This window comes from Balaenoptera physalus, assembly GCF_965194825.1.
Source record: "Balaenoptera physalus genome assembly, chromosome: 10".
Lineage (NCBI taxonomy): Eukaryota > Metazoa > Chordata > Mammalia > Artiodactyla > Balaenopteridae > Balaenoptera > Balaenoptera physalus.
The window spans coordinates 89,149,618-89,163,180 of NC_138889.1; the positions used below are offsets into that span (position 1 = coordinate 89,149,618).

Below are 13,563 nucleotides of genomic sequence, written 5' to 3' on the forward strand. Positions count from 1 at the left end.
CATCAATCCTTCAGTTGTAAACAATATTAACATTAGAACATGACAAAACTTCATTTTGCACAGATGAACTCAACCCACGATTTTTTTCTTTTTTTTTAAGAGCTGAGAGCATATAAACAGAATTCAAAGCCTCACCCAGCAGGACCTAAGCGTTCCCTCGACAAAACTGGACCAGCCGCTGCGTCCCAGGGCACCCTGAAGGATGCTGATAAACTGAGGAGAGAGTCACGTCCTGGTACCCGGGGCCCCGGCCCTAGGCTCCTTAATCCCGGGGTTAGGGGGTCGGAGCCGCGGGGCTCCCCACCTCTTCCAACCCCTCCCCAACCTCTCCCCTCCAAGAGTCCCAGCCCCGCCCCTATGTGGTTTCCAATCCCATCCCTCCTGGCGCTCGAGCGGCCAATCAGGAGGCGGTCCCGCCAAGGGAGGGCGGGACAAGGGCCGGAGCTGAGGGGCAGAGTCTGAAGTCGCCAATTTCAGCCGCGGGGCCGGAGACGCGTGAGTAGAGGTAGCCTGCAACGTTCTGCAGCGCCAGACCATGGCGGACAACCGGGATCCAGCTAGCGACCAGATGAAGCTCTGGAAGGAGCAGCGGGCCGTGCAGGTACACCCTGCGCTCTCCGAGCCGGCCTTACGGTCCGCGCAGAAAGCTAGGTGTCCGCGAGTAACGGCCCCTGCTTCTCCAGCGCGGCGGTTCGGTAGGGCTGTACCACAGATCACGGGCGGGGTGTGTGTGTGTGCGTGCGCGCTGCCGTTCGGTCCCGATGGACTGTTACATTCGCAGACAGGAGGGGAGAGGGTTCTGGGGCGGTGGGCAGCGGGCCTGCAGGATTTGTCGTGGGCCGCAGGTCGCGGGTGGTTGGCTTATAATTTTGCGCTTTTGCCAGCTGGGACAGAGGTCGCAGCTTGAGGCAGGAGTGAAGGCTCATGGGGAAAGAGGCAGAGAGCTGCAGCTGCAAGAAAGGAAGTGAGGGGGGAAGTCGGAACAGGCTCTAGCTTTGCCCTTGCTCAAACAGTGACTACCAGCTTTCATATTTGTGGGGTACCAGGGGGACAGGGACCGTGTTTTATCATGTCGACGTCCCCTGCACCGTACACACAGCATTAAAAGACTAAATAAAAAGATTTTTACACCCATGATTTCTTTTGCACTTAAAAACATCAAGTCTGGCATTTTAGAGCTAGAAGTGACCTTAGTGATTAATTAATGCGCTTATTTACACGTATGCTTTGAGTGCCAGCATGTGCTAGGAACAGTGCTGGGTGAGTGGTACAAATTCCAATGAGGCCAGAATTGCACCCCCCAGAAGCTCCAAGTCCAGTCTGGGAGACAAGACAGATAAACAAATGATTACCATCCAACGTGGTGAGGGCGCTAATAGAGGTTATCTGCAGAGTGTAAAGGGAGTGACCGACTGGGCTGGCAGGCTTCTCAAAGCAGGTGACATCTGAACAAGCGCTTTAAAGATGAGTAGGATTTCAGCCCAGTGGTGGTGGGCCAGGCATTCCTGGCCTGTACCCTGGGGTGCAGAGCCTTAAAGGGCATCTCTGAGGAGGTTGGATGGGATGAGAGCATTTATTACTTTTGTTAATAGATCTTTATTGGAATATAATTGCTTCACAATACTGTGTTAGCTTCTGCACTTCTGTTTTGAGTCTTCTTTTGTCAAATTGGCCCAGAGAGTCTGAGGGACTTGCCCAGTTCCCATGGTGGTTGGTTAATGGCAGAGAGAGGACTAGAGTCATGCTTTCCTTGTCTTGTCTAGCTCTCTTTCTTAAAACCAGGTTAGTGTTAATGAACTAGTATTAATGCTGAGTTCCCGTGGATTGCCTTATAGTTCTCTGTTTGTGAGAAGGCTGCCATCCTATGCTAGGAGCCTGGAAAATTTCTCATTTTGTTCCTTATATGCTACTAGGGTATTTAGCTTTTCATGAGTTCTTAGTCAAAGTGACCCAGAGAGACTTAGCATCTTATCAATCAAGGACAAGCGGCTAGTTAGTGGCAGGGTCAAGATTAGAACTCAGCTTCCTGGGGCCAGGACTCTCTCCATACCCAGTGGTTGCTGCATCCTGGTTCACATGGAGCTTTTCATGAATACTTGGTGAACTGAAAAAAATATGGACAATGTAGTGAGTTTTTCATAAAACAAAATTTATTCTCATTAAAGGACTCCCCTGAGACTAGCTTGCCTCTTCACTGTTTGGGAGAATCATTAACTGTTGTTAAGTCATTATGACCTCCCTGGTGATTTACCCTACCTGGTCACCCATGTGAGAAACAGCTGGCTCGAAAAGCACATCTATAATTTGGGTACTTCTAATTGAAATACTGCTGTCTCCTCTGCCCGTGCATCTCAGTGCACTGTTTACATTGTCCTGATTGGCAGTCACATTGATGTCTTGTTGTTCCTTACTTGAGCTGCTCTGAGTGAAAACTGCTTATTTCTTTGAGGTGACTCCCCCCACCAAAAGGAATTTTGCATATGTCACATGGCCTTTGTAATTTTCCAGTGCTTTCTTTTGAAAATTTTCAAACATTCAGAAAAGTGGGAAGAATTGTGTAGTGTATGCCCATATATCCACCACATTTTTTTGCTGTATATTTTTTATTACATGTTATTCCATCTGTCTGTCCCTTCATACATCCTTTAACCTGTTTTTTGGAGGTGCATTTCAGAGTAAGTTGTAGACATCAGCAGACTTGACCCCTAAACACTAAGCATGCAAATTAACAGAATTCAATGCTTATTTATGTTTTTAAGGCAAAATTTATATGCAAGGAAATATACAAATATTAAGTGCACCATTCTGTGCTTTTTGATAAATATAAACACCTGTGCATCCGGTTCCTTTATTAAGGTACAGAAGATTCTCATTACCCTGGAATGTTCCCTCGTGCTGTTTCCAGTCTTTTCCTGCAGCCTTGCCCCAGGCAACCATGTTGATTTTCTTTTATAACCATCGATTTATGTACTTTTTGTGTAATGCTGCTTTCATTCAGCAAATATGTTTTAAGATTTAAAAAAATGTTTTAGAATTCATTCACGTCATTGCATGTATCCGTCGTTCTTTTTATTGCTGAGTAGTATTCCATTGTATGATTAGACCACCACATGTTTATCCAGTTGCTGGGCACCTGAGCTATTCCCAGTGTGTGGCTGTTATGAATAAAGGTTCTATAAAGAATCTTATATAAATCTTTTTGTACACATATGCTTTTATTTCTCTTAAAACATATCTATGAGTAGAATTGCTGGGTAAGTGAATAAGGTAATTGAATGTCTTATGAGAAACTCGTAAGCCTTTTTCCAATGCAGTTGTACCATTTTACAGTTCCATCAACTGAGTTTGAGAGTTCCAGTTGCTCCACATCCTGCCATCTTTTGGTATTGTCGTTCTTTTAATTTAAGCCATTCTGGTGGGTAGGAAGTGGTACTTGCATTGCTCTGATGACCAGTGATGCTGAGCATCTTTTCATATGCTTTTTTGACCATTGGTATATATTTCTTTGATGTATCTGTTCAAATCTTTTGTCCTTTAAAACATTGGATTGTTTGTCTTATTATCCTTAATTCATAGCCCATATTTTAAGTACAGTCATGTATGGGCCAGGTGCTGTAATAATATTATACATCCCAAAGTGTATAATGGCATAAACATATTGGAAGTTTATTTCTCTTTTTTATTTATTTATTTATTTATTTATTTATTTATTCATTTATTTATTTTATTTCTCTCTTACATGATTAGCCAAAGTGGTTTGAGGTTGAAGAAGGAGGTAGTGAGTACTCTGCGGCCCACAGTTATCGAGGGCTGCAGGCTGAAGGAGGACTCCCTGTTGTCAACACATGGTTTCTTAATGTTGCCCTCGACATCACTGTCTAGTCACAGAAGGTTAAGAGCATGGAGGAGAGTATGAGGGAGGTTTAGAGGCCAGGCTGGAAGTGGTGTAGGTCACTTCTACTCACATTCCATTGTCTAGCACTCTGTCACATGGCCACACCTACTGTGAGGGAGGCTGGGAAACATAGTCTACCTCTGTGCCTAGGTAGCCAACCCTACTACATTGTATCCAAACATACGTTCCATGTGGTGACAATCTCTCTAGCCATTTTCTTGTGATGTGGTGATGGGCAAACAGACATAATCTCTTTTAAAAGGGTATGTCCTTTTTACTTTCTGACTTTAAAATATTCTTTCTGTTAGAAAATTATGACAGTAAAGGGTGGTATTTTTAAAAAAATCTCCACTTGCTTGGCAAATGTTTTTTTTTTATAAGTGGGCAGCTCTCTGTTAGTATCCTGCCTCCCACCCCCCAATTTGTTTTTATTTTTTCTGGATTGTGAGAGCTTTAAGTTATGGAATGACTGTTGAATGGCACCCTGCTGTCTCCATCCTCAAGAACTAGATGCCGAATGTCAGGCTGGGTGTCTCCTTCTTTAGGACCCGTGTCAGCCAGCATGAAAGCAATTTTTTGGGCGTCTCTCCTTGTGGGAATATTTTGTTGCTGACAAGTGAATTGGAACCTTTGTGAACTTTAATAAGCGAGTGATGAATGAATCAAATATGTTCATAGGTATGACTTGGATCTTCTTAAAAACGTTATTTTTCTTTCTGTCAAAATACATTGAGGGGAGGGAGGTGGTTCTCCATGTATTTCCAGTCACTCTGAATGGAACTTAGATGGAAACTTTGTTGTTCATTGCTTAGAATGCCATTGGCTCTTCCTTTGGGATACTTAGGGTACTTGGTAGCCTCTGATCCCTTAAAAACCGGAGAATTTGAGCATTTCAAGGGAACCTTTTTTTTAACAGTTCCCTTCTTACTTGGGAGAGAGGTTGGGTCTTATCCCATCCATTCCTGTCAATGAGTCATAAGACAGAGCCTTTGAGGGTTTATGTATTTTTTAGGGTAACTTGATAATAACTGCATTGATGTTACACTGCTAACATTCAGGCTGGAGAAGGGGTGACTCAGTAACTTCTTGTGCACACGTGCTTTCATTTCTGGTGGCAACTACCTAGGAGTGGGACATAGTATGGCAGGAAGAGAGAGAGACAGATGGACATTAGGAGAAGTTGAATTAAAATTTCTAAGCTTTTACTTCTTTTAGCCAACATCTAGACCACTCTGTATTTCTTTCCTGGTAAGAAAAGAGAGGCTGATTGCGAAACATAAAACAAGCAAATATTTATTTTTGTTTATTTTCTCACTTTTGTTCTTCATTTTCTTTCTGGTACTGTGCCTACTGTAGTTTCTACTACAAAGAGTAACGAAATCTTTTATATTTGTGGATCAGTTGTCCTTCATTTTTTGAGCCTTTCTCTCCTCTTATTCCCTACTTCTTTGAGAAATTGAAGGACCAGAGCAATTCCCAGTGCTATCAGATTTATTTAGTAAAGTCAGTTTCAAGACAGAGAAAACCTCTTTTGCAGTAGTTATTCTGTGTATTTTCAAGGTTTTTTTCTTGGTGGGATTATTCTAATTGTTTGCTAATTATTGAAAACCAGTAGCAGTGTATTTTAACCATATCTTGCTGGAAATGTGGACAACTCACCAAGAAGAGAGGAGAAAAATATTAGCAACTACTGTGACATGTTTCCTCTTGGACAAAATAATACAAAAGAGCCTTCCTGGAAAAACAAACATTGCCCATTTGAGTGAGGGAGGAGGTGTGTTCAGTCAGTCTGTGCTCAGCCATCCAACCATGTGACCTTGAACTCTGACATTTATTTATCTTTCTTGTAAAAGGCAACTTTTTAGTTTTTTCTGGAATTAAAACTATCCACTAGAATCTAAGAAAATGATATAAATGAACTTATTTACAAAACAGAAATGGACTCACAGACATAGAAAGCAAATTTATGGTTAACAAAAGGGAAAATGGGCGGGGGGAGGGATAAATTAGGAGTTTGGGATTAAGATATACACACTACTATAAATAAAACTGATAACCAACAAGGACCTACTGTATACTGTATAGCATAGGGAACTATACTCAATATCTTGTAATAACCTATAGTGGAAAGGAATCTAAAATATATATGTGTATATATATATATATATATATATATATATATATATCTGAATCACTTTGCTGTATACCTGAAACTAACACAATATTGTAAATCAACTATATTTCAATAAAAATTTTTTAAAAAAACACAGTCAATGGAGCCCATCCAGACCTACTTTAAAAAAAAGTGATTAGTGATAACATTGGATTAATATCTACAAAAAAAAAAAAAGAACAAAATAAACTACCCACTAGGGACTTCCCTGGTGGCGCAGTGGTTGAGAATCTGCCTGCCAATGCAGGGAATACAGGTTTAAGCCCTGGTCCGGGAAGATCCCACATGTCGCGGAACAACTAAACCCGTGCGGCACGGCTACTGAGCCTGCACTCTAGAGCCCGCGAGCCACAACTACTGAGCCCCCGTGCCACAACTACCGAAGCCCGCACGCCTAGAGCCTGTGCTCCGCAACAAGAGAAGCCACCACAATGAGAAGCCCGTGCACCACAACGAAGAGTAGACCCCACTCGCCACAACTAGAGATAGCCTGTGCGCAGCAAGGAAGACCCAATGAACCATAAATAAATAAATTAATTAAAAAACAAAAAACACTACCCACTAGTTTTCTTCCCTGGAATCCTTGGAATCAGTTTTTATTTTCTTCAGGCATTTGCTCCTCTTGCCCCCATGCAGTTGAAGGACAGGCAATTCTTTGCTTGCCTGTGAGATCTTTTTTTAAAATTTTATTTATTTTTTTATAGAGCAGTTTCTTATTAGTTATCTATTTTATACATATTAGTGGATATATGTCAATCCCAATCTCCCAATTCATCCCACCACGCCCCCTCCACTTTCTCCCCTTGGTGTCCATACGTTTGTTCTCTGCATCTGTGTCTCTGTTTCTGCTTTGCAAACTGGTTCATCTGTACCATTATTCTAGATTCCACATATATGCGTTAATGTACGATATTTGTTTTTCTCTTTCTGACTTACTTCACTCTGTATGATGGTCTCTAGGTCCATCCACGTCTCTACAAATGACCCAGTTTCATTCCTTTTCATGGCTGAGGAATAATCCACTATATATATGTACCACATCTTCTTTATCCATTCGTCTGTCAATGGGCATTTAGGTTGCTTCCATGACCTGGCTATTGTAAATAGTGCTGCAATGAACATTGGGGTGCATGTGTCTTTTTGAATTATGGTTTTCTCTGGATATATGCCCAGTAGTGAGATTGCTGGGTCATATGGTAATTCTATTTTTAGTTTTTTAAGGAACCTCCATACTGTTTTCCATAATGGCTGTATCAATTTACATTCCCACCAACAGTGCAAGAGGGTTCCCTTTTCTCCACACCCTCTCCAGCATTTGTTGTTTCTAGATTTTCTGATGATACCCATTCTAACTGATGTGAGGTGATACCTCATTGCATCAATGCATTTTGATTTGCATTCCTCTAATAATTAGTGATGTTGAGCAGCTTTTCATGTGCCTCTTGGCCATCTGTATGTCTTCTTTGGAGAAATGTCTATTTAGGTCTTCTGCCCATTTTTTGATTGGGTTTTTTTTTAATATTGAGCTGCATGAGCTGTTTATATATTTTGGAGATTAATCCTTTGCCCGTTCATTCTTTTGCAAATATTTTCTCCCATTCTGTGGGTTGTCTTTTCGTCTTGTTTATGGTTTCCTTTGTTGTGCAAAAGCTTTTAAGTTTCATTAGATCCTATTTGTTTATTTTTGTTTTTATTTCCATTACTCTAGGAGGCGGGTCAAAAAAGATCTTGCTGTGATTTATGTCAAAGAGTGTTCTTCCTATGTTTCCCTCCAAGAGTTTTATAGTGTCCAGTCTTACATTTAGGACTTTAATCCGTTTTGAGTTTATTTTTGTGTATGGTGTTAGGGAGTGTTCTAATTTCATTCTTTTACATGCAGCTGTCCAGTTTTCCCAGCGCCACTTAGGCCTGTGAGATCCTATTGTTCCTTGAGCAGTGTATTGTTGTCAGCCTAAGGCCGTGTCCCATACCAGTTAGCACGCTGCTGACATGGCCTGTTGTCACTTCAGTGATACTTTAGTATACTTTGTTTAGTACCAACAGGACCCATTTGGTTCTTGATGAAAAACACAGTTTGATTTTTTCTTACATTTATTGGATTTCACTTTTTCCATTATGTATTACTTAGTATTTTATTGAATGGCAGTTCTCCAGGCAGATGGTATAGAATAACTTAGGCAATTAGTAAAGTAGAATGAAAACCCATTCTCGCCTCTTGAGCTTAGAATGACCAACTGTTCTTGACTTATACTGTGGCCCTTAGTGGCTTAACCATGATGAAGTCAACTTACAAAATGAAGTATATCTCAATGATGAAGTGTCCACTTAGAGCCCAGAAAGTGTAGTTTTCAGTCTTTCAGGCAGTCAGAAAAATTTCCCAGTGTTGTCAGTTCACTGATTTTGTGCTAGAAAACCCCCTCAGTGTGATGTGGTATTGAGCTGAGTCACTCTCTGATGCTGAAAATGAAAAGCACATCAGACTTAATCCAGAGTTGAGGAGTAAATGGCCTACATGGAAGTTAGGGTTTTCCACGTTTTCTAGTGACAATAAGCCCTCTCTGGGCAGGACCCAGCGTTCATCACCTGGTCTGTTGTATATTTTGAGTACAGTACTGAATTTGCCTGCTCAGAGTTACCACTCATGTATGATGAAGCCCCCTGTTTCTCTCCCTTGCTTCAACTTCTCCCTCATTTCTTTTCTTAGACATTTCTCTTTGATTCTTCATTGAAAAAAAAAAACAAACCCAAAACTTTATATTGTGGAAAATTTCAAACCAGAACTGAATAGGGAGGATAGTTTAGTGAACCTCCAAGTGCCTTGTCTCTCAGCTTCAATAATGAATTTCTATCCCACCAACTCCCCCCCACCCCATTTTTGAAGCAAATAGCAGGCATTGTATCATTTTATCTGTGAATATTTTAGGATGTATCTCCAAAAGATAAGACTTTTTAAATAATACTGTGGTTGCATCTATAAAATGAACAGTAATACCTCACATCCTCACATTTCCAAGTAGCATGATCAGTTTCCCAGATTGTCTCTGTGCAGAAAAGAGTTTCCACTCAGGCCTGAGACTGCTGCCCTTAGAAAGGCCTATTGGCAAGGTTGGCCCTTGGCTGGCATCTGGACCTTGGCTTTCTGGAGGGTTCCCACCACCCTAACTGGTAAGAGTGGCTCACAGTGCCTAAGCTATTTGTGCAAACAATGTGGTTTATGCTGAACACCTGCTTTCCTTCCGGGAGTCAGAGGGTGTCTCTACGATCAGCCCCCAGTACAAACCCTGGGTGCCGAGTCTCTAACGAGCTTCCCTGCGAGACAGCATTTCACGTGAGTTGCCACAGCTTGCTGGGGAAATTGGGCATGTCTTGCATGACTCTCCTGGGAGAGGATTCTTGGAAGCTTGTGCTGGTTTCCTCTGGACTTCATGTGCCTTTTCTCCTTGCTTATTTTGCTTTGTATCTAAATGCTGTAATAAATAACAGCCTGAGTATGCCTAGATGCTGAGTTCTGTGAGTTCTAGGGAATCACTGAACCCGGGGTGGTCTTGGGGACCCCTGACACTGTCTGTCTCTTTTTTTTTTAACGCTTTGTTCAAAGTCAGATGCAAATAACGTTCACACACTACATTGGTTGATATGTCTCTTAAGTCTGTCTTCCTCCTCCCTAGGGTGGTTGTAAACGAAGTTTATGTGGCTTAAACTTTGAGGGGGTCAGGTGAGGGGTCAGGCTTTATAGTCAGACAGGGTTCAGATTGAGGCTTGACCACCGGCCAGGTTACTTAACCTCCCTCCCCTTTGGTTGCCCATATTGAAAATGGGATAATAATTCTCCTTACTTTGCAGTATTGCTGTGAGAATTAATTTATCTAAAACATGTGTGTAGATTAATACATGTCAATTACCCAGCCTGAAGAATATGTGCAGGAGATGTTAGCTATGTTGTTTTGAGACGTGCTATAGTGTGTGGGTAAGATTTGGGTCCTCGAGCCAGTCTGCTTGGGTTCAAATTCTGCTTCTGCCCCATTCTAGGTGGGTGGCCTTGAGCAAGTTGTATAACTTCTTGGTGCCTCAGTTTCCTCTTCCGTGTAATGGAGATTATTATAGTCTTTACCTCGGAGAGGTAGATTAAATGTGATAACCTGAGTAAAGAGTTTAGAACAACGCCTGCAGAGCAAGCTGATATTTGTTGTTTTGAGGCTTGAGCGCGTCTAGTAAGTTAGGCCTCTCACGTACACGTCGCACACCTAAGCTGACAGAGAAGCAGGGAGTCGGTGGCATGAGAGGAAGCCAGAATCACCTTTATTATCAGTAGAGGCTTGACTGGAGAACGTGGCTTAGGAGTTTTGGCCAAGAGGGACTGCTGAGACCGCTCTCCTGAGCTGAATTTATTTACCCCTTGTGTTTAGGCAGCTCTGGAGATTACCAGAGGAACAGGTGCTGCCTGCAGCCATTGGTTTCCAAAGGGGAGAGAGTGGAGCCCTGTGTAGGCCTGGGTCCCTTTCCCAAACTGCCCCATCAGGGGAAGTCTCCCCCCTTCTTTGGATCAGGACAGAGGCCTGAACACTCCACTGTCATTCCCTTCCCCACCAAGAAATCTGAGGACCAGGACTGTCTTTGGTTTTCTGTACACAGGTGTGTCATAGGCAGTGATTTGCTAGAAATACTAGGTATATTCTGTATTGATCTCCGGGAATATAAAGCTGTCATTATGACTCTGTTGGGATTGAAAGTTGGGGATGGTTTGCATGACCACTGTTTTTCAATCTAAAAAAGGAAAACTAAGATGGTTAGCAAGTTCTTGGAAATTCTGTCAGCAGTGGACACTAATCAGTGGAAGCTAGGTTGATAAAATATTTCGTCAGAGCAAGCCAACCTGACTCCTCCCAGGAAAATTTCTTCATCCGTGTCTTAGTTTGAGCCAAAAAATACAAACAGCAAAGCCAAAGTAGAATTTTACTTTAACTTTGAGTCCTTCTTTCTAATCATGGTGCCAGTTTTTAGCCAGGCCAAAGTACTTCTTTGCCAATTTCTGCAGCAGTTTTTATAACAAGTTTGTCTGAAGGTGATTGATCAGAATATGAAGTTATAAGTTCAAATCTTTCTCTTTTATTTTTTGGAGGGGAGGTGCAGGGAGAGGCATAGACTATCGTTGTATCCTCCTCCTTTTTAAAAATAATCCTTCTTGGCCATTTCATATTGGTCCATAGTTTAATTCATTCCCATGTTGAATCCACAGCATTGGTTGTGCACTTGTTGGTAACCGAGCACTGTGGCAGGTGTCAGGGCTATAGATGCAAAAGGAGTGTGCTGTCTAGAGAGGAAAAACTGTGACGTACACAGACAATTATAATATTTATTCTATGGGGCACAAGAAGATGCCCTTGGCCCAGCTCATGGGGTGGCATGGGCGGGGCAGGAAGAGCGGTCCAGGAGAAGCATGTATGAATGTCATGAGGAATTGGCAGCCAGAAAGATGTAAACACATTAACAGGTACTGATGCTGCTTTTCTAGAGAGGGAGCTCTTAGAATTGTCCAGCAACAGAAAAGCTCTTCTGTCTTAAAAAAATTCTAGTTCTAAAGTGACCTTGCACTGAGTTAAAAAACAAACAAACAAAAAAACCCCAATAATCAGCAAGTTGGCAGATACATCTTTGCCCTTCCATACTTGTTTTATGTTGCAGGTAAACGTGTGCTGCCACATTGAAATCTGTGTAAAGTTACTTAAATTCTCTGAGCATGTGGCATCACCCATTAAATGGGAGTAATGACATTTATCTCACTGGGTTCTTGGGAGGCTTGAATGAAGGTAGCTAGGATAAGGCCTTGTGTATGGCAGGTGCCTGAGAAATGGTAGTTACAGAGGGAAATGAGGAACATATACAGAACATATGCAGTTCTGTCAACTGCATTGATTCTGTGTTTGTCCTTTCTAATTAGCTTTGGACCAGCAGTAACCACACTCCATCATATTCCTAGAGAAAGCCCAACGCTTGCATCATGGGATATTGTTTCTTTTGTTTGATGCTTGTGAAAAACAGGGGCGCAGGCTACAGGACATGGTTGTATTATGGTTTTCCTGGCGTTCACTGTCCTCAGGAGCCCTCTGTCCACCCTCCTCCAAGACTGCAGACCTATAGCATAGTGTGTGCAGGACACAGGGATGCTTCTTGCCAGGCTGTGTGGTCTGTGGCGACGGGGAGGACAGGGACCCTGGCTGGTGAATGAGTGAGTGTTTGAAATGAGTCGCCTGAGGGGCCCTTGTTCTAAATCTACATGCCCCCGCTCCACCGCCGCCTGCCGCCGCCCCCCTCACCATCCAGCCTGCAGAGGGGTCCACCTTGGGATTGTTGAACTTCTGATGTGACCCAGGTGTGCTGTGGCGGCTTTTTGTATCCTTGACCTGCAGACAAGCTCTGAGTTATTTTTCCCTCCAGCCCTTTCTCTCCCAGCCTCTGGCTGAAATCTGCCACGCTGTTGCTCTTATTGTCGCTGCCAGGTGGTTGCTGCCTTTGCCGTTTGTAGACTTTTCATTTTTTCTCTTCTTCCCTCCCTTATCCACCACCCCCCCCCCGCCCCCCCATCACCTCTGCCCTTCTCAGCTTGTGCAGGGAGTGGCTTCATCGGACTGTACTCGTATAAGCAGGTATCATCTTCCAAGTTTTGCCATTCCAGGACATTTTTGTCATCGCTTGTAGCCCTGGAGGGCTGATTTTCACTGCTTTCTGCTTCAAGTTCAAAATTATTCTAAATGCTTGAGACTCCTGGAAGTTTGTCAAACGAAAATAAAAACAAATTGTATCTACACGGGGGCTGATCACAATGCTCACTGCATGGAACTAGCGTTTTTTTCAGAAATGAGTTTTAAAACTTTGCTTTCGAGGTCCGTTTCCCAGCCCCACCCTCACTTTCAGTAAAGCTTCATTGCCTTAACTCTCTCCATCTCAGCAAACATACTGAGTCCTTCTTCTCGTCTAGTAAATACTCTTATCTTTGCTTGAAGTCAGTTTTTCTTATCTGATGTTGCCCTAAACACGCCCTGAAGTCGGGGATCTTTTCCTCCCTAGTCTTTGCCCACTGGCCTCCCTTCTGTCTTGCTGACCGTGTTGAAGCTTTTCCTACCACACTTGTTTTAAAAGCAAATTACATATCCATTAGCTTGTGTGAGGAAAGGTGTTAAAAGTGAGAACAATTGATCTATTAGACCAGGGAATAAGAAGAGGTGCCAAATGCTACATTTGTAACTTACAAACCCAGGTTTCATTTCTCCAGGGGATGGGTGTTATGGAGGAGATTCCTGCGTTGGGGGGAGGGAGGCCCAGTGGTGGCAACGTTCCAGCATTGCCACGCTAAGATTCCATGATTCAGTGTCACCAGGCGAAACCATCTCATTCTTTAGTTCTTCACTCATTCATTCACTCATCCGGCTTACCCTGCACCTGCCTCCTTTGGGCATGGTTTTTATTCTTGACTTTATCACGCTGACCTGGTCATGAG

At 42.8% G+C, this 13,563-nt stretch overlaps 1 protein-coding gene across 2 annotated transcripts in view; it reads left to right on the forward strand.

Moving 5' to 3' along the window:
• Nucleotides 1–443: 443 nt before the first annotated feature.
• Nucleotides 444–13,563, forward strand: part of CAT (catalase) — a 41,573-nt gene continuing 28,453 nt past the window's right edge. For both annotated transcript variants that reach the window (XM_082410508.1, XM_082410509.1), the window contains exon 1: nt 444–601. In XM_082410508.1, the coding sequence (XP_082266634.1) occupies nt 536–601 (66 nt within the window). In that variant the 5' untranslated portion in view covers nt 444–535. The remainder of the gene's footprint in view (nt 602–13,563) is intronic.